This window comes from Alexandromys fortis, unplaced genomic scaffold (assembly GCF_014885135.2).
Source record: "Alexandromys fortis isolate MF-2015 unplaced genomic scaffold, M_Fortis_MF-2015_v1.1 scaffold_27, whole genome shotgun sequence".
Classification (NCBI taxonomy): Eukaryota; Metazoa; Chordata; class Mammalia; order Rodentia; family Cricetidae; genus Alexandromys; species Alexandromys fortis.
In genome coordinates this window covers 8,541,870-8,563,061 of record NW_026067952.1, presented here as the reverse complement: position 1 = coordinate 8,563,061, position 21,192 = coordinate 8,541,870, and the positions used below count along the sequence as shown (strand labels likewise).

Below are 21,192 nucleotides of genomic sequence, written 5' to 3'. Positions count from 1 at the left end.
TTTTTATCCGTTATGTTTGTTAGTAATTGCCTTGAGTATTTGTCACCTGCCGACTTATAGAAGAACTGACTTCTTTGTAGAGTGTGACAGTGGTGGAGTATTGTGTATTGACCCCAAGTAATTACCCTGGAGCTTCTGTGAGTGCAAGAGCCTGGAGATCATAGAACAAGGCTGTGTGCCCACAGGCCCCGAGATGCACTAGCGTGCTGTTTTGCTGTTCTGCTGATTCTCACAGTAGATCTGCAGATACACGAGCTCTCTGAAGAACGCAGTGGTAGCGGAGGGAAGCTTGGTTCACCAGCTGCATGACTTGCACAGTGATTACAGTGATTCCTTGGCTCCCCTGGATATAACCAGTCAGGTGTAGGTCCTCACCGTAAAGGTGATATAGTCGGTCACTAGATCTTGACTAGGCTTGACTTTGTTCTTTGGTGAACAACAACTAAAAGGCCTCAGTTTAGCTTCTGACCCTGCATCGAGTGCTGCGAAGCCTTGCTCAGATGTCCTTTTTAATTGTTACTTTCCTCATCTGTGAAATTGAGTTAAATCACTCGGTGCTTAAAGTGCATTTGCTGCTCTGCAGATTCAGAGGAGAGGCAGTGCAGTCTGGAATAGTACTGTTAACTGGATTACTAGGAACCGCACTGATGCCTGGCACCCAGAGGTGCTCAGCGAGGGTTTTAGAGGGAAGGACAGAGGTGGCAGAGGTGTTGAAGGACACAGTGTGAGATGAGCCTTGGTGCACACTCTGCAGCATCCGTGTTCTCTGCATGTTAATAACTCACCATGGTGAGGCCTGGGCAGTAGACGTTAGTACTCCCCTGTGCTGCAGGCTTTGCAGCTCCCCGTGTATGAGAAGGCGGTGGGGAGCTTAGGGTAGTGAGGGGTGGTTTAAAGTAGGGACTGTCTCCAGTGATGGAGTGGGGATGAGGAAGGGCAGCTTGAAAAGCTGAAGGTAAGAAGAAGGCACTGCCAAGGATGCTGCAGAGGTGGGAGGCACATTTTAAGGAACCAGCAGCATGGAGACTGGGCGGACAGGGTGTGATAGAGAGTGAGCCAGAGTGATCACATTTTTCAGTTCCTAGCTGAAGAGACTAACCTAGGAGGACTTTGATGTGTTTTGCAGCCCCCGCCAGCACAATCGATGGTTCAAGCCTTGGAGTTACTCTATGCTCTCGGAGGTATGCCTATTTCTCATGTGTTCTCTTACATTATAATAGGTATGTTGTTGGTTCTTTTTTTGGTGGGGTGGGCACCAACCAGCTCTGGAATAATCACGCAGAGGCTGATTCTTTGTTATGAATGCCCAGCCTTAGCTTAGCTTGTTTCTAGCCAGCTTATCTTAACTTAAATTATCCTGTCTACCTTTTGTCTTTGGGTTTTTACCTTTCTCTATTTCTGTATACCTTTCTTTACTTCTCATTCTGTGACTTGCTGTGTAGCTGGGTGACTGGTCCCTAATGTCCTCCTCTTCCCCTCTTCTTGCTCCCTCTTTTATCATCTCTTGCCAGATTTCTCCTAGTTAATCTCTCTGCCTGCTAGCCCCACCTATTTCTCTCTCCTGCCTAGCTATTGGCCATTCAACTCTTTTTTTTGATATCTTTTTTTTAATTAATTAATTTATTTATTAAAGGTTTCTGCCTCCTCCCCGCCACTGCCTCCCATTTCCCTCCCCCTCCCCCGATCAAGTCCCCCTCCCCCGATCAAGTCCCCCTCCCCAACAGCCCAAAGAGCAATCAGGGTTCCATTAGGCCAATCAGATATTTAGACAGGCAAAGTAACACAGCCTCACAGAGTTAAACAAATGCAACATAAAAGAATGTAACACGTTTTTGCGTCATTAAACAAATGTTCCACAGCGTAAACAAATATAGCACATCTTCAACTAATATTCCACAACATAGGTAACTGGATTCACATTAGAATTTTTAGAGTCTTTAGGAATGGGATTGGCTCTCCCCATGTGCATAAACTCTTTAGTGATATTAACTCCATTGAAATGGAAATTAGATAAAAGTAACTCAGGGCCAATATGATAATTTACAAATGTCATATTGTGTGTGTGGCAGGAACTGTGGATAACCGATGAAAAGATCAGTATTGGCTCAAGTTCTCAGCACAGAGGAGATTTATTTGCCCCAAAGGCCCAGGATAAGATACAAAGACGGGAGATAGAGGGTGAGGGGGAAAGGGAAGGGAACAAGGCAGAGGAGTAAGGGGTGTTTGTCTCAGAGGGACAGAGGACTGGGTCTGGATGGCAGGGAGACAGATGTGGCCCATAGGTAAATAGTGGTTCATAAAAGTAAGATGGGAAACCCTGTGTTAGGATGAGGTGTTTCAGTTTAATTGGGCATGTTAATTAGGTGAGCCGAAAGGGGGCTTTTGATTGCTGGACTTTAATACCTTGATAACTGTACTTGGTAGTCAACCTCAAGAGGAGGAAGTGGCCAAATAAAGGAATAGACCTGGGTTCTTGCTTCAGGAATGCAATCTAATGATCGTTAGCAAGGCGGGAATAGGGAAGAAAGGCATATTCTCTAGAGTTCCTTCAGCCATCACCAGGGCCACACTTGAAGAGACACACAGAGACTGGCAGGTCTCTGCAGAACCTAGTTTTTGTTCTCAGACCCCCTTTTCTTTCCCAGCCCCACCCCCAAATCCCTCTCATTTCATTCCTGAGTTCCCTACAGGAGTTGGGCAGATAGCAGCCTGGATTTTGTTTGGGCAAGAGTGCTCTGTTGTGTGGAGGAAGCCCTGCTGGTTTATTTGAAAATACAGTATGTGCCTTACTTTAGAGGAAATGGTGCCAGCTCAGGAGCTACCATCTCTGCTATGCACTGTGCCCTTTGAGTGGTATCCTCCTGGGAGGTTCTGTGAGTGGGGCATTCTCAGGAAGTTTTAGTGAAGGCTTTGCCCTGAGATTTGTCTTGAGTATTTTAAAAATAGCTTTATTAAGGCATGCATCATATATTGCACAGTTTGTTAATTCACAGCCTGCTGTACAAGAGCTTCCAGTGTCACAGTGTTGCGCTGTCTTCAGTGCAGTCTGATTTTAGAACATTTTCACATCATTCTGAAGAGAAATGTGTATCTGCATTCACCATTCCTAAAAGTCTGCGTTCTCCATTCCTGTCTTTCTTGGCTCAGGCAACCACTAACCTGCTGGCTCCATGGGTTTGCCTAGTTTAAACATTGCTTAGAAATGGAATCTTAGGTTGTCTTTGGTGATTGGCTTCTTTCATTTAGCTCTTTCCAGGGTTATCCATGTATCATTCAGGTGTAGCAAGTTATCAATATACCATTTACTTTGCTGCTAAATATTATCCCAGTGTATGGAATAGTGATTTTTTTCTATTCATTAGCTGGTGGGTATTGTGAGTTTTTTTTTTTTTGGTCTGTATAAATAGTGCTGCCATGAACATCAGCATATGAGTTTTTGATGGACCCCCCCATCACTTTCTCTACACCATTGCCAACACTCGTTACTGTCTGTCTTTTGAATCATAGCTGACCTAGTGGATTTGAAATGGTATCTGGTAGTTTTGATTTGCATGTCTCTGATGACTTACGATATTGAGAACTTCCCTGATGCCCAGTAGAAGTGCAGGCTGCTGCCTGTAATGAAGTCCTTGAACAGAGTTCGTTAGAAGCAGCAGCTTTTAAAGCTGGGCCTTGAGCTCAGTGTGACTCTTCTCTTTTGATGTAACGGTGCTGTGTCGGGCTGGGTCAGTGGCGGTGAGTCATCTTTCATCGCTGTTCCTCTTCCAGCACAGTGGTCCCTGCCTTCTGACTCTGTTCTTCTGACAGGCCTGGACAAAGACTGTCGTCTGACAGAGCCGCTCGGCATGAGAATCGCGGAGTTCCCCCTGAATCCCATGTTTGCCAAGATGCTGTTGGAATCAGGTGGGTGGAGCCTGACAGCTCCTTTTGACTTTATTTTGATTTCCAGAGAACTGAATTCTGTGCATCGAAGGAAGAGGGACCAATTATGGTTTAAAAAGTGACAACAGCAACAAATTATTTTTTTACTAATGATGAACCGTGTGTTTATAAGACACAGTGTAATGTTTGGTGCTTGCATAGTGGAAAGCTTGTGTCCAGGTAACTAGCCCATCATTACATTATGGAGTTCTCGTAGCAATTTGACCTGTACATCATAATGTGGTTACCATAGATCACTGCAGCTCTCTCCTCCAGCCTTCAGCTGTAGCCTTCCCGCAACTTCTCCAGTCTTGTCACTGCTCCCCCTCTCAGCAGTGGCTCGTGGCTCCAGTCTGCTCTGTTCCCATAGTAACTGAAGTGTACAGTGTTCACTTGGCCTAACAGATTCCACTGCCTTCCGCATTGTCCTGGGTGGCAGAATTTACTTTTTAAATATTGTGTAATAAGTGTTCTCCCCTGTGTGTATCTTGTTGTCTTCATCCTGCAGTGGGCACCAGAGTGTGCTTTTCCTTCCACATCCCAATTTCAGTTCCTTTGGGTGTATGTGGAAGCAGGCTTGCTGGATCATGTGACCATTCTGTTTTAGATTTCTGAGGAACATCCTTGTATTTTCCGAAATACTGTGCTAACTTCAATTGTCTGAGAAATGATCACACTTTGTGTCACAATGACTGCGTGACTTTATGTGCTAAAGCAACATACCAAGTTAGTTCCAGTTTCTCTGCAGATTTTTGTGATGTGAGTTAGGGCAACGTCTGTTTCTTTAGTTACAAACATCTTGGTAGTATAGGAGCTGTCCCCCTCCCCCCCCCCCCCAACGGTCCTGTTTGTATTTTATGCCTTTGTTATATCAGGTGGCAGTTTACGAAGGCATGTTTCAAAGGTAGCGTGGTAGAAGTCAGCTGTGAGAGTCTAAGTGCAGCAAGAGCGGACTCCATTATACTTCAGGCAGAGAGCAGCGCAGGAGTGCAGTTTGCTCCGTGAGGTGTCCTGGTTGGTGAGCTGCTGCAGAATCTGTTCTCAGGATGCTGTCTCCATTGCCTTGTGCCGTAGGCTTGTGCCCACAGCAGAGGAGAACTTAGGAGAGGCAGGCCACTCCACAGCTGGGCCAAGAGTGGAAGGACACTAGGACCAACACAGCCCTCTATGCTTTTACCTGGACTCCAGCCGTCCACATAGAGGGCAGGGAGCAGGCAGTCCACTGAACTACCCTTGGCCTCATCCTGGCTGGCATCAGGAGCCCCTCAGCCTTAGTGCTGCCCAGAAGAATCCTCAGTTGGGACACATGGAGCCATTCATGGCATGTTAAGTACTTACATGCTAGGGAATTGAAAAAAAGAACTATAAGATATGATCTTATTTTACATTTTACAGCCCAGTAGAAGGAAAACATTGGGAAATGCCCTTCACTCCTTATTGCTACGGCGTCCATTTGTAGACACATCTTTTGTGTTCTGGGTAACTTTGGCTGTTCTCAGGAGGTCCTGAGCATCACTGCCATGTTTGTAAACACGCCTTTTGTGTTCTAGGGAACTTTGGCTGTTCTCAGGAGGTCCTGAGCATCGCTGCCATGATGCAGATCCAGAATGTCTTTGTGTTCCCCTCAAACCAGAAGTCTCAGGCAGTAAGTCCATCTTCTCCCAAGCTCCTCTCACTGTTCTCTTGCACATTTTTGTCAAATCTCGCCTAGAAAGTACTGCAGACAGTTGTATAAAGATCCTAGATTGCAACTGAGTGAGTATGCTGTGTATAATGGGAAGATTTCACGAGCATGATTATACTCTTCCTGTATACAGTGAAGGCAGAGTCTGTCACTCACACCCAAGTGGTTTTGTTTGTTGTCCCTTTAGTTAACCATTTAAGACCCCGCCTCTCATGCAGGTGACTCAGAAAAAGTCTAACATGGCAATACCCCCTTTTGCAGCCCTTCCCTGCCCTGCCATGTTTCCTACCTCTGGTACATTACAGATTCTGCTTGATTTTTATTATTTATTTATTTATTTATTTATTTATTTATTTATTTATTTATGTAATGTCTTTCTTCCACCACTGTTGTTCATTATTGTATCCAGATGCTTAGAACAGGGCTTGGTTGACAGTGGTTCTCTGTGGGGAAGGAAGGAAGGAAGGCAGGAAGGCAGGAAGGCAGGAAGGAAGGAAGGAAGGAAGAAAGGAAGGAAGGAAGAAAGGAAGGAAGGAAGGAAGGAGGGAGACAGGGAGGCATTTGATTATGTGGCATTTGGTTCAAGGAGAAAGTTCTGAAGTAAATGATTGGTGTCTGCCATATGTATTGTACCTGCTGCCTCTCAGCCCCAGGAAACAAGTGGCATTATTCAGGATCTTTGGCACAGAAAGAACTCAAGAATGGGATCTAAAAGGAACCAAAGAGGAGGTAGTGAACAGTGTATGGTTGTAGGACATGGGGATGTCTGTCAACCCTTCTCGAGTTTACCATGTCCACCAGTGCAAGAGGCTCATGGAAGTCAACTTCTAAATGGAACTTTATCCTTTACAGACTCGAGTGCACCGGAAATTTGCTGTGGAGGAGGGTGATCATCTCACCATGCTCAATGTGTACGAAGCATTTATCAAAGTAAGCATGGCCACACTGGAGGATCACACACACACTCGCACATGCGCGTGCGCGCACATGCACACACACACACACACACACACTCTCTCTCTCTCTCTCTCTCTCTCTCTCTCTCTCTCTGATGCCCTTAGGAGCAAAGTCAGAAGTAGTTACAGTTCATAAATCCATGGCCAGGAGACGCCTGTGCATTCCAGTTAGTTAGACTGCCAGCCTCCCTCTGGAGAGACTAGTGTTGCAGAAAAGGCTAAAGGTGTTTCCTTTTCTTTGTCTGGTTATGTATGACACTTGAGGCTGGCCGACAGCTTGACCTCCCAGTGTCCCTCGTGCACTGTATAAGGAAAGAAGGACAACATGTGATTGGACCGAGAAGCATGATTGTGTGGATTGAATCTTGAAAGGCATCCCAAAGAGCATGTTCACTGAGCCTTGTTTAGACCCACATATCCTCTTCCTGGTTAGCCATGGGCGGTGCTAATTTTTATTCTGAGTACTCTGTGGAACTGAGAGCAACTAATAGAACTTAAAATTCCCACTTGAAAGCTAAACAACAATACAATGTTTTAAAAGGTAATATAAAGGAAAAGGAATAATAATTCATATTTTTAGTAATTTAGTATAATTTAAAAAGAGAAATACCAGAGTTTTGTTTTTACCAGAGATCTGAGAATGATTGCTCAGTAGGTGAGTTTAAGTTGGCTAAAGTTTACCACAGAAGGGTGCATCTGTAGGTCGGCATTAGACCATTCTCTGATTGTCTTCTGAAAAAAAAAAATCCTGTGTAAATTACATTCCAAACTGTTACCATGTTAAAAATTTATTTGAAAGCTTTCTTCTCTGGCTAAAAGTCAAATTTTGGAGCTCTGTTCCCTCTGCTGAAACTCAGCACAATGTAAGGGTCTGACTCAAGAGTATGGAAATTAGGCACTGTGGTGGAAAAGTCCCCTTGAGGGCAGATAAGGATTTGCAAATGTTGTGTTGCTTCCTGTAGCTAACAGACTTACTCAGAGCCATGGGGAGTGGAGCTGACCTCCTTTAGTTTGCCTTTGCTTGTCTGTCAGTTCCCCTTGGCTTGCTAGTGTGAAAAGTGGGGCTGGGGCAGCAGGTAGCTGTTTGGTTGTTACCCTCTGCTTTAGAGATGGGGTTGGGCCTGTTTGGCCTTGCGTCAGCCGAGCTGTCTGACCTGGTGACCTTCTCCTCTGCATGGCCCCTCTGCAGCACAACAAGAGCTCCCAGTGGTGTCAGGATCATTTCCTGAATTACAAGGGTCTTGTCAGAGCTGCCACCGTGAGAGAACAGTTGAAAAAGCTCCTCGTCAAGTTCCAGGTGCCCAAGACGTCCAGTGAAGGTGGGTGTGGCTTGTCCCTGCCTGTGGCTGGCCCTCTCTGCTCCACACACAGTTAGATTCTCCAGTTCTCATGCTGGGCTGATGTGAGACCATGTACCTGCAGCCAGCTTACATTCCGAGCTTCCTACACCCATTCAGTGGTAATGTAAGGCTGGGCTTCCTTATGGAGAGATCCATTTTTATTCCTGTTGGCTGTTACTCCCTCCCCCGAATTGCTAAAGCTTGTGAAAATGCTTAAGGATTATTAACTTCCTCATCATTGCACGTATAATCAATATAGTGATGGCTGTTGCAAAAATTTACATTTTTTGACAGTGTCTCATATAGCATGTGCTGACCTCAGCCTTACTATAGCCGAGAATGACCTTGAACTTCTGATCCTCCTGCCTCCATATGTGCTAGGATTGTGTGTGTGTGTGTGTGTGTGTGTTGGGTGGGCACATGAGTTGAACCTTTCCTCTACTGGGTTTTGAACTCAGGTATTAAGGCTGTCTGTAAGGGCCTTTGCCTGCTGAGCCATCTTAACATCCCCCAAATGTTAACTTTAAATGAATGAAATTCATAGGTATTACATGAAAACTGCATGTTCTTCTCACATGCAAGGGTTATTAAAGTTTAGCTTAGGCATGCAAGGGGCGTCCTGGCTTGTAGCAGTGATCGAGGTGGCCATTTGTGGCATCCACTGTAGGTGGCACCATGTCAGGGTCTCCACATTCTCTCTCTGTCTCCCACTGTATGTGTGCAGTTGATGGTGTCTTTAGTTTACAGAGGAACCAGGAGGGGCTTGGGAGGAGCCACATGACCTTCAGGATTGCATAGCTTATAGCCTGCCAAGCCAAAGACCCAGCATCCAACTTGTAGGAAGGGGCACACTGAGTTCATTTGGCAGTTTTGAAGCCTGCTGTGCAACAAGCACCTCTGACATTTCCTGAGTACGCTGAGTGTGCTGTGTGTCAGTTCACATCATGCTATTTGCACTCTGGGAGACGTGTGTGCTAGGCCGGGCAGCAGTCTGAGTGTGTTGTGTGTTAACTTACATCATGCTCTCAGCGCCCTGGGAGACTTGGGCTGCTTTAGGCTAAGGGAAACCTGTTAGAGCCAGGACCCAGGAAGTGCTGTTTGCTTTTCTATTAATAAAAAGTGATTGGCTATGACAACAGCTTGGTTCACTGAGAGCCCAGCGCAGTGAAGAGAGGTATCATGGAGACATGTAGACTGTCATGCTAGCCTATAGGGCCTTGTAGAAGTGACAGTGTAGACACTTTAGTAACAGTGGGTGACAGTGGCAAGTAGCAGAAATAAGTGGAGGGGAGGAGACATCCGCCAGAGCTTGCCAGGCAGGGTGCCACGCCAGGGTGCCATGCAGAAACAGGACACTTGTAAGGGTTGCCAGCTGCAGAGCATCTGCCCAGGGTCCTGTCGCCTGGCAGATAAATTACAGCCCCACCTCTGCATCTGTCTTCCCCTGTCATCCCACTGCCCAGGAGTGGGGTTCTGAGGAATGATTTTACGAAGCTGGATTTCCAGGGTCACAAACTGTTATTGCATGCATTTCTGCCCTCTCTGAAACAACCCACGAGAACAAAGCATGTTGTGTATGGGGATTCTGACCAGCTGGAGGAAGGGGCTGCATCTGGATGGGCAGTGGACAGAATGCAGGCTTGAGGTTTAGCATCTCTGCTGGGAACAGTCATGACAGTCAGACAGGACAAGCAATTGCATATAAATTACAACACATCTAGGAGGTTAGAGAACAGTAAAATGTATTCCAATGGTTATGCAATTAAAAACCAAGTTTATTATAGAATGACTTTCTTGAGCCTGTTGGATAGGTAAACAAATGATTAGAATATAAAACTCACCAAGAAGAAATAAAAACACACAAGTAGTAATTTAATTTCTAAAAAATAAAAGAATGTAATGTAGCCTCCCCTTCCCCCGCCAAAACCTGCTGTAAAAAATTCAGTAAAATGATTTTTGAGAGCCCTGTAAGGCTACCACCTGTAGCAACCTATTTGCCCATGCACTGTACTTCATCAGAGCTAAGATGCGTATTCATCGTTATTTTATATATTACTAGGAGTGACTGCCACTGTAATTGTGTCTTGACTTAAGTGAGTTAAAATGGCTTAGAATTGATGAAATGGAGTATATTTCAGCCATTAAAACATGATTATCCCCTGCATGGTAATTTAGAATTCATCTCATGGCTATGAGCTAGTGCATGGAGATGCTTTATTCATGAAAGATGTGTTTGCTGTAGCAATAGAAATGTCAGTTAAAAAGGAACAGAATGTTTGGAAGTGGTGGAGAATTGCAAACTAGCTGGCAGCCGGAGACAGGGCGGTGTGCTTTCGCAGTTTGTGTCTCCACAGTGCTCTGAGCTCACTGGCTGGTCTGTGGAGCGGCTGTCTTGGGTCCAGGCCTCTGTGCCTGGGCTTGGTTGGAGAGCCCTTGTTATGGGGGCAGTCCTGCCTTGTTCTGACAGTTACTCGGGGAGGATGCGTCCTCAGACGCTGAGCGGTTGTCAGGCATGGGAGCACAAGGCTGAGTGTGCTCAGAAATGGTTTCAGGTGGCCGAGACAGCCGGGGAGGAGCATGTGCGACGCGGTGCCAGGGTGCTAGGTCTCACCAGCCTTCTGTTGCTGCCTTGTGCAGGTGATCCAGATCCCGTCCTGAAGTGCATCGTGTCGGGCTTCTTTGCAAATGCTGCGCGGCTTCACTCCTCTGGAGCATATAGGTACGAGGCCACAGTTCACCGTGCAGAGGTCAGAGCCTGAGCAGCTTCTAATTGACATCAGGTCTTCTAAAACCGAGTGAGGTTGGCTGTCAAGCTTCCAGCAGACTGTCTGCTCTCTGGGAGAGTCCTAATGCCGAGTGCAGCCATACACAGTGACACGTGTTTAGGATGTCAGTGACATATCTACATTTCAGTATGGGAGGAACCATTAACAGTGGTGTGGTCTAGAGAAGACACTTTCCCCAGTGGGCTGTTCGTTGTGTCCCCAAGTTCTATAGGACACAGCCTGGCATGTGGGATGATGGCATTTTGTCTTTGGAGCCTTCAGTGTTTCTTCACTGGGTACATACAGCGCCTCCTGCTGTATGTCAGTGTTTCACTGTGCAGTAGGAAGTCTGTGGAACCTCAGTTTCTGCAGGGAAGGGATCGTTTTGAGAGGGGACCTGTAGACGATAGACACGATCATTATTGTGGATAAACATTCTTTTCCTGTGTGGTTTGTTCTGAGTGTCCACAGTGCGTCCCCTCCCCTGCTGGGCTCGCTAGGCGAGCACTGTGCTGCTGAGCTAACCTCACATTTTATTTTAGAAAGAGAAGGGTCTTGCTAAGTTTTCCAGGTTGCTCCCCGCTCCCCATCCTTCTGACTCAGTATTGCAGGTAGCTGGGATTACAGTCGTTGTTACCGCTGTGCTCCACCATGCCCAGCCCTCTTCTCGCCTGATTTATTCTTGGTCCCGAGGTGGTAGTGTTGGTGGAGGTGTGTCTAGAGAGTAGCGTCTTGTCTGTGTGAAGTCCAATCCACATGCACCTGGGGGTTAATACTAACACGTTTGTAGAAAAGGACTTGCATGTGTCGAGTGTTCCAGGCTGTCATAGTAAGTGCATGCAGTGTGCTTCACACAGAATTCTCCTGTCTCATAGGACGATCCGTGATGATCACGAGCTGCACATCCACCCTGCCTCCGTGCTCTATGCAGAGAAGCCACCCCGCTGGTAAGCCCTCCTGCTGCTGAACTTGACCCTACATGTTCTCTGGGTGGGCTGGCAGTATAGGCGCTCTATTCCCTGTGTTGACGTGGGTGTGCTGGGTTGCCAGGATTTCTGCTTTATCAGGGAACCCCTAAAGGTAGACAGCACTCCAGTAACTACCCAGCTACCTTACACTGTACTCAATAAAATATTCTTTAAAAAAAAACCGTAAGTAAACTGCAGTGTATCTCCTCAGTCATTCTCCCAATAGGTGCTCACTTTGACCCACTGACTAAAGGCTTCCTGTTTGAGGTACAGCATGGATAGGGGATGCGGATCCCAGCTATCCTTTGTTTGTTTTTCAAGGCGGGGTTTCTCTGTAGCTTTGAGGCCTGTCCTGGAACTCGCTCTTGTAGACGAGGCTGACCTCAAACTCACAAAATTCCACCTGCCTCTGCCTCGCTGGGATTAAAGGTGTGTGCCATCACCACCGGCCTCCAGCTATATACTGTTAACAAACAAACAGAATTCTTGTAGGAGAAGGCTTTTCCTAGTGGCTGTATGCAGTGCTTGAGTCAGTGCCGGGAAGCCAGGCTCCGTGGAGAAATTAATAATCTTTGCTCTGGACCTGGTGACTGGCGTTTTTGGCAGGAAAGGACTCAAGACAGTTACACCTAGGAAAGAGGGTAGCAGAGCTGTGGCAGCATGAAGGAAGCACATGTTTTTGGGGACTGAGCAGTGAGCTGACAGAGGGTGACCGAAAGAAGATTCCAGTCTGCAGTCCTGGCTGGGAAGACAGAGGCAAGTGCAGCAGTGAGAGACAGCACGGATATGTTTATGGTGTTTCACAAGCCACATTTATGTCTTCCCAGGCCAGTGTTTATTTCCTATCTATAATTTATTTACACTATATTTTACAAAAATATGGATTGACAAAGGATTAGAAATTTTAAAGGCAGTAACGCTTTGCCCTTTACTAGTTGAAAGAACTCGGACCTCGGGAAGACAGGAGCATGTGGCGTGGCGAGAAGTTGGAAATTGTCAGTGATAGGGATGGAGCCGGGGAACACTGGTGCCAGGCACATTGTACCCTGCGCTCCCAGCAGCAGCACCGCCTGGAACCATGTTTGAAATGCAGGTTCTTGGCTCCACCCAGCCTTCCCGAATCAGAACCTGGGGCGGTGCCCACTGTTTAACTCCTGGCAGTGTTTCTGATGAGTATTTAAATTGACCAAAGAATTAGGCCATGCTTTTACCAGTGCAGGTCTAGAAGCTTCTTAGGTGAAGTGTGACCCTAGCGCTGGATTTATAGCTGTCTCCCTGCTCCCTTGAGTATATAAAAGTCCAGGAGGGAACCCAGTTTTCTGTGCGTCCTGTTCTTCTCTCCATTCATCCCCCCTTTCCCTCCTGTCTCCCTGCCATCCCCTCTTCTCCTTCCCCTCTCTTTTTTCTTCCCCCAAGCTTTGAGCACAGTAAGGAAATTACATTCCTAGCCCTGCCACTTCTTCCCCTCCCCTTCTTTCCATCCACCGAGATTCATTTACTGGTATTTGAGAGACAAACTCCATGTGGCTTTTGTATTTATAGGTTTGTAGTTCTTAAGGATGCCCTGAGTTAATTCTTCCCATAATTCAGAAACTAGTGTTTACTCTGTGAACTCCTGAAGTCCAGGGCTTAGCAAACATGTTCCTTGCTCTTTGACTATATTTCCTTGTCCCTAGATAAGTCTTTTTCCTCTTAAGACATAATTTATGACAGTTAAAGATGGGTTTTGACAGAAGTGTAACCTGCATGCAAAATTGCATTTAAAATATTTTTGTCACTTTGGAAGGTTCTTTTGTGTGTCTTTACGGTCATTTTCTAGTCTCTTTTGGAACAATCAAGACTTTGAGTCCATTTCTGTACTTTCTAATTAAGTCTTTAAGTTCTGTTGAGAGCTCTGCAAATGCAGGCCACGATCTGGCAAGGTCCTTTGTGGCTGGCTGGAGAGCCCTGGAAATCATGCAGGATGTAGAGTTGCATCTGTGGAACACAGTGACTTACCACTCGGTCGGGAGGCTGAGTGAGCTGCCGCAGTGCCTGTGTGTAGAGCCGCACCCAGACAGCGTGCACCTGCTGTGCTGAGTGCAGAGGTGACGTCAGCCTGTGTTTCCATCCATACTTTGTTTAGGGTTATCTACAATGAAGTTATACAGACCTCCAAGTATTACATGCGAGACGTGACTGCCATAGAATCTGCTTGGCTGCTGGAGCTGGCTCCACACTTTTATCAACAAGGAACGGTAAGACTGGAGGGAACCTGGCCCCAGGCAAACAGCAGCCTCTTCATAGTGTTGTCTTTGTGTGTTTTCCATCTCAGTACCCTAGATCATTCCCAGCCACCCCCACTGACACACGCACACACACACACAGTACACAGGTGAGACCATTACTACTTGCACTTTGGAAAACAGATTTATGATTTCTTCATTTTTGCAAAAATGGTCCATTCATTGACCCCAAAGTCCATGCATCCTTCTAATATAACTTAGTTGAAAGATGGTTGATCATGTTTGGAAGACTGACAGGTATACTGGCTTTCTGGCTGGGTGAGGCCCACAGACTGTTCAGTCTGCACTGTGCTCTAATTGTGTGGTAAGTTAGTTTGTGTAATTATTAGTGTGAATGTGCGTGCATGTGTGAATGTGTGTGTGTGTTGCTGGAAATTGACCTGAGTGATTGTTTTTAAGCACGCTGCCTTGAAATGTTTCCAATAGTCCATTTTAGTCATTGTTTTTATTTTTAAAACTTACTGCTTTTCAATTAATTTTTTTTAGTATTATATTTTATTTCTTTGAGGCCTTTTACACCCTGGACTCCTCCTCATGGTTGATCTTGAATTAGTATCACACTGCTTAGCTATAATGTAAGAAACTTACACCAGTATCTTGCTTTGTATCCAAGTATCCTTTGTTCTGTTGATGGTCAGTAATTTATTTCTGCACATGTTTATACTTGGTAATACGTTATGATTACTTTTAAGCAGTTAGTTGTATCTTCACCAGAGTGAATAGCAGAGCATCTCTATTTCCCACTGTCATTGTGGGATCCCTGCCCGAGGAACTTCCTTCAGTGCGTCTTCAGCGCCGTCTTGTGGTGGAACACCCTCTTGTTTATTTGCAAGTGTATTGCTTCGTTTTTATTTTTGAAGGATAGTTTTCCTCTGTGTAATTCTACCTTGAATGAATTTTGTTCTGTTTTTCATCTTAACCCTTTAAAGAGTTCTTTTGCCATGTGCAGTGTCTCTGAGAGGCCAGCGGCCGTTCTCAGGCCTCCCTGTGTATGCAGAGGGTCTTGTTTTGCAGTCAGCAGGGGTGGAGCAGTAGCTGCCTGCCCTTGGTGACCCTTTTGAGGTGCCACAGACCTGCTCCGTGTGTTTGTTCACATGCTTTGCTCTTGGAGAGTGATCCCTCCTCTGTGAGGCTGAGGAGTTGCCCTCTGAACCCTTGCATCATTTCATTCTTAGGTCAAAGAGCAAAACATGGCTCAAACCATTGCAGTTCTTCACATGTCCTGACACGGGTATTTCAGCTGGGAACCAGACGGACTGTGGGTGCCCGGCATGTTCGGCTCTGTTGGGTTGAACAGAAGTTACCTGGAGTAGAAGAAAGCCTCTTCCGTCTAATCGGCTGGAAACAGCAGCCTTCAGGGGCCAAAGACATAGTTAGAAGGCAGGCTGGGTGCAGAGAGTGGGCATGCTGTGGAGGGCCTGTTCCAATAGCAGGGTGCTGCCCTCCGGGAGGCAGCCCAGCACTGGAGAGAGCTGGCCGACAAACTGAGTATTTTTCCTTCTCAGCTCAAAGTTGGTTTCTTTAGGGGCAGATTGCTTCAGTGTGTTGAAGAAAATGACAAGGTTAGCATTCTGTGTTTATCTCTTCTCTCAGAATTTCTGCTCTCAGCCCTCACCTGCACCATGATGAGAGGGTTGGGGAGAGCTGGCCCTTTAGAAACCACCCAGAACATCCTCACTATATGGCAGGGCGCCCCAGAACCCCTTTGTGGCAGCTTGGTATCATTTTGGATTGAGGTCCAAAGGTTGAGCCATTTCTTCAGGGACTCTCCAGGTTTCCAGGGGCTGCCCGTGCAGGGCAGGTCTGCTGCCTTGGACACGGCCTCTGGGCCATGTGAAGCCCTCAGTTGTTGGCATGCTCTTCCTGGCGCCTCCGGTGACTTTCCATCATTTGTCTTTCAAAGTTGCTTTCTCTCTGTAGAGGCTCAAAGTCAGCTTTGTTTATACTTGGCATTCCTTCCAGTAAAGATACCAGAAATGGCTCACAGGCTGGTGGTGTCTTTGCCTCTGCCTGGATGAGGCCACCCATGTCCAGAATTAGTTTAGGGTCATGTCTGGTGAGGATCAGAGAGGGAAGAATTCAGAGAAGCAGCAAGCCCACCGAGATTTGCCCCAGAGAGACCCTTGGGATCTAGGAGAGCATTTAGGCTCACTGTTTGAGGACCTGTGCTCTCCTCTCAGGCACAAGTTTGTAGAAAGCCTGGAATCCACCCGTGTTCTTAGGCCTGGGGCCTGCTGGTCTTTCAGCTCATGTTGTTGGTAGTGTGCTGTCTCTTCAGGGCTACAGTTCTCTGGGGTTCTGTGTGGTCATGTTGGATGTGCTAGGACATGGGGTTTGGGCACTAGCAGTTGGGGGTGCAGCATCCTCTTGGGAAGAGCCTCTGGGTGCTAGCCTGGCTGAGCTGAGGGTCTGTGCCTCATTGGCTTACGTTATTGACGGGATGTCAGCTTCCCCTCCGTTGGTGAGGGGAGATCCCTGATTAGAAGCTTATGTTTATCCTCTGCCTCAGATACATATTTGAGAATTTGTAGGAATTTGGATTTGCCTACAGTATGTTTTCTCCCCGGTTCTCAGTTGTGTCCATGGCGATGTAAGGAAGTTTCTTGTATTTATAGCTGGCCCCCTGCAGACAGCTTCCCAAGGGGCATAGCATTCCTTGGAACCGCGTGGGCTAGGTGGAGGATCTGACTGGAGTCGGCTTGAGTCTGTTTTCTCAGTCTCACCATCTCCATTAATGTTTCCTCTTCTCTTGCAGCACCTGTCCCTGAAAGCCAAAAAGGCCAAGGTCCAGGACCAATGAGTGGAGCTCAGCATGTGGCTGCAGGGACGGCTTGGCATCCTCTCTCCATGTTTCCGGCACCAGCTCAGGTGTCACAGGCAGTCGCTCAGGTGTGGACTGCGCCCTGCACATTAGCTCCCTCTTCCTGCTCCCCTCAGCATTTGTTATCCTCGCTGGGACCCAAGAGGTGTCTGAGCATGGCCAGTGTCCTGCTGCACTGCTCCTAGGCCAAGCAGGCGTTGGCTCGGCTGTGCTCTGGCCTCCCTTTCAGTAGTCAGCACACTACTCCAGCAGGCACAGTCCTGGTCCCGCTCTGTGGTGGGTGAGGAGGGGAGTGAGCCGCTGGAGGCTGAAGGCTGTGTAGACAGGGCTCTCTCGCTGCCTGTGTTGGCCTGCTGTGCCCATGGTTGTTGACTGCTGCGGTCCACTACTGCTCTGTGCAGCAAGTACTGAAGGAAATGCAGGCATGGGGCCTCGAACCAGTTAGCTTCTTCCTTTCCTCTGCCCATGTCCCTGCTTATCTGCAGCGGGAGACTTAGTGCCATGATGGTGGGCCATGCAGGATCACAGGCTCCGTCTTTGTTAGCAGTGGGCTTAGATTTCTTTCAGAGCACGATGCCACATTCTGGTGCCAGTGTTTGGGCGCCAGGGAAAGTTCATCAGCCTCGACCCCACGGGACTCCTCTTTAGCAGGAACCCACTACAGTTTAGACGCCCTAAACTTGTGTAGCTCAGGAATATAATTCTTGTATATTTATCTTTGTTCGTTTGCTTGCATTTTTGCAAGATCACGGGCAGCTCCCCCGGGCACTGTTCATACTCAGCAGGGCTGCTTTGCTGCGACAGTGGTGGCACTCCAGCACACGGCAAGACAGACTTCTCCCCTACTGTCTCAGCCATGTTTATTTTAAAAGCGTAGCTTAAAAGTTTATTTTTGTACTGGTTTTAGTTTGGACGTGCCACTTTGGCGCCAAACCTCTGTCATTTTTATTTCCATTTTATAAGTGTGTAAATAGTGGTGCGTTGTTAATCATAATAAATATTTCTACCTGAGAGGACTTGTTTCTCCTGTCTGTGAGATGGTCCAGTTTATTATTCCAGGTGAAGCCTGGCAGTGGCTAAGATAACCAACTGATGCTGTCGTGTACAGCAGTTGGGGTGGGGCACACATCGACACAGAGCCCCATAGTACACGCAATGTGCCCGGATGTTCTCAGACCTTGTTAGAGCAAAGCATGGGGCATTGTTTCAAGGAAGATCTGAAGAGGCTCTCTCATTCTTGTCAGCCGCGGGCTCCCTACTGTTTCGTTAATGTTTTTTGTGGGGTGTGTATGGGCAAACCATAGTGTGCATGTGGTCACATCCGGAAGCCAGAGGTTTCCTCGGGTGGCATTTCCCAGATACAGCCCAGCTTACTTTTGAAACGAGGTCTGTCACTGGGGCCTGGGGTTTACCCTTCCAGTTAGGCTGGCTGCCAGTGAGCTCCAGGGTTCCCCCTCTGCCTCCTCAGGGTTAGGATTATAAGCGTGCGCCGCCATACCCAGCTCTTTACATGGCTTCATGGAATCCCACTCAGGTTCTGTGCTTGTGTGCAAGCCCCTGGTCAATAGAGCCATCTCCCCAGCTTCCTTCTGTTGTTTGCTAGTTTAAAGACGTCTTAATTGTATTTTTATCTCGTGTGCTTTCCCTGTGTGTGTATTTGCACAAGGCATGCCTGGGGACCAGATACAATGGCATGGATTGTCAGCTAGCTGCCACACGGGTGCTGGGAACTGGACTTGGGTCCTCTGCAAGAGCAGCAAGTGTTGTTTTTCTTTTCTTTTTTTAAAGGTTGTGTTGTAGTGGAAGGGAAAGGGGCTGGAGGAACCCTATCCTCAAATTTGAGGTCACAGATCTAAAATGGGAGGCTGTGCACTCCAGAGTGGCGCAGATGGGAGCAAGCCGGCTTCTCTTGCTGTGTCTGTCTTTGCATGGTCCGAGTACATAGTCATCTCTACCTCCCGATCCAGACAGCTGAAGGCGGCCTTCCGACTCTGTCTCCTGTGCTACACTGCTGCATTATAGCCTTTCTGGGTAGAGGTGGACTCTCACCATCCAGAAAGTCTGCACGAGACTGTGGCCCAGGGCATCCTCCGTGCATTTCCATGTGTTCCACAGGTGATTTGCTGTGGATTGGAACCCAGGCTCTGGCCTGCTTTGTGGGTCAGTCCGCACATGTTGCTTGAGCCCTTGGACTGTGTACACGGTGTGGGTATGAGAGGGGAGATGCTTGTCAGCCAAAGGCTGGAGGGTGGACCCGGAGGGAGGTAGAATGATGTTGTTACTGGGTGGTGATTTATTTCTTTTATTATTATTATTTTATAATGTTCTTGGGGTAAAACAAATGCCAACAATCTTATATCAGCCAACCAATTAAAAACCAATACAAAATGTAAACAAAAACATGGTGAAGTCCCAGAGCCCGGAAACTGCTGGGTGTGGGCTGTGTGGACTGTGGGCCAGCTGGCATCAAGACTGAGCCCCGCCACTCCTGGAATGTAGTCCCAGTGCTGAACAAATGGGTTTCCAGCAGTGAGGGACTGTCTGTTCCTTGTCAGCGGAGTTCGTGCTACCCGGTCTTGGACCCATGTCCTTTCCTCGGGTGAGATCAAACATTTCCCACTTTTCAGTGCCATAACTCGATTCTCCTTGGCTTCCTATCACGATGAAGCAGATAACAGAACTCCGATGGGCTTTCTGTTGAAGCTTCTTAGGTCATGGGAACTGGAAGGAAGCCAGTCATATTTGACAGAGTAGCTAGGTTTTGCCTGACAGGTGGCCTGCGAAGGACTTGCCCCAGGTCCTCAGTCACCGCTTTCTCCAGTGAGTGGGGCTAATGTGGGGTGAATCCTGGAGATATCCCTGATGCTCTAGGGCGGTTTTGAACGTGTTGAGGCCAGCTTTGTCCTCGCCTGCTTACGTGGCTCCCAGTGCAGAGGTCCCCTAAGCCTTCTGCTTCTGCAGATACACTCTGCTGCTTGCGGTGGCTTCTGCAGGGAGTAGGGATGTGGGAGACTTAGCAGTGCTTGATCCTGAGAGTCTCCACAGCCATGTGGAGGCCCAGTTCTGGCGAGGCCTGGTCTGCCCATAATGCCGCTGTCGCTGGCTTTGAGTACAAAGGTCGCTGTTCTTTGTTGGTGTCAGCTTGGTGGGTGAGCTCCTGTCTGTGTTCTGACCACTCATGTGGCCCCTGCATTGGGACACAGGGACTCTAGGACCAGTATTGGCTGATAGGAACTTATCAGCCCGCCTTCTGCCTACTTTCGCCCTTTTTTTTGGATTCCTTCCTCACCCCATTTTAATCTGGTTTTTTATTCTCTTTCTCTCTCTCTCTCTCTCTCTCTCTCTCTCTCTCTCTCTCTCTCTCTCTCTGTGTGTGTGTGAGTGTGTGTGTACTGTGGTACATGTGGAGATCAGAGGGTAACTAGGTGTTGATCCTTACGTCACTTGCTGATGTGTCCGCCAGACCAGCTGGCCCTCAGGCCTCTGGGGAGCCTTCTGTCCCCACGCTCATCTCCCTGTAGAAGTACTGGGATTACAGATGCATGCTACTGTCCAGCTTTCTGTGGGCTCTAGGGATCTGAACTCAAGTCCTCACGCTTCCAGGGCAAATGGTGTTACCTGCTGAGCCGTCTCCCCACCCTCATTAATCTATTCTAAAGCACAGTCTTAGGTCCGTGTAGTGTTTGCTCTGCCCCTCGGCTGCTGTGTTTACTTGTACTGGACTGGGCCCCTTTGCTCTCTACCCTGACTTCTGGGTCATGTCTCCATAGCATGAAGTTCTTAATAAAAGAACATGGGTTATTTTATTTATTTTATGCTGTTTTGACAAACATTTTTCCTTACCATTTACTTTAGTTTGTTGATCTTTTTTATATTCGTTTGTTTCATTTGAACAGCAGTTTACTTCCCATTTCTCTTTTCTTTGCTTGTCTCCTTCTGTCTTAGGGAGTTGCTTTGGGAGCTGGCAGGGGCCTGAATGTGAGCTGGGAGCTGTCATCGCAGTGGGGTGACGCCAGCGAAGGGAGAGGTGTCAGGGGCACACAAAGCGGCCCTCAAGTCAGCAGTGAAAGACTACCTCAGTAGGAACCCGGGCAAAGGGGTGAAAGAGGCTCATGCAGACAGATACGGAGGTCCAGTAAACCAAGAGAGTCAGGCCCCACCAGAGAAAGGCGCTAAAACAGCGATTACACGATCCTTTGCACAGCCCACGAGCAGACTGTGGGTAGCAACAGTGTGGGCCGAGTGGAGGCCACTGTGCTGGAATCAGGTGCTAGTCGGCTCATCACAAGGACATGCTCCATAGCATGTGACTGGTGGGAGGGTGTGCGGGGCAGTAGGGAGGACGACACTGAGGTGTTCTGTAAAGTACAGCTCCTTCACACCTCATACAGTCACCGGCATTGACGACATTGATGTCAGTAAGCGGAAAAAAGTGAGAAACGTGTGGCTGTC

The 21,192-nt window shown here is 47.6% G+C and overlaps 1 protein-coding gene across 2 annotated transcripts in view; it reads left to right on the top strand.

Annotated features, from left to right (window-relative positions):
• Positions 1-17,751, top strand: part of Dhx35 (DEAH-box helicase 35) — a 60,743-nt gene extending 42,992 nt beyond the window's left edge. For both annotated transcript variants that reach the window (XM_050151214.1, XM_050151216.1), the window contains 9 exons: positions 1,127-1,181; positions 3,808-3,903; positions 5,472-5,566; positions 6,458-6,535; positions 7,751-7,880; positions 10,539-10,620; positions 11,542-11,613; positions 13,760-13,871; positions 16,675-17,751. In XM_050151214.1, the coding sequence (XP_050007171.1) occupies positions 1,127-1,181; positions 3,808-3,903; positions 5,472-5,566; positions 6,458-6,535; positions 7,751-7,880; positions 10,539-10,620; positions 11,542-11,613; positions 13,760-13,871; positions 16,675-16,719 (765 nt within the window). In that variant the 3' untranslated portion in view covers positions 16,720-17,751. The remainder of the gene's footprint in view (positions 1-1,126; positions 1,182-3,807; positions 3,904-5,471; positions 5,567-6,457; positions 6,536-7,750; positions 7,881-10,538; positions 10,621-11,541; positions 11,614-13,759; positions 13,872-16,674) is intronic.
• Positions 17,752-21,192: the final 3,441 nt, after the last annotated feature.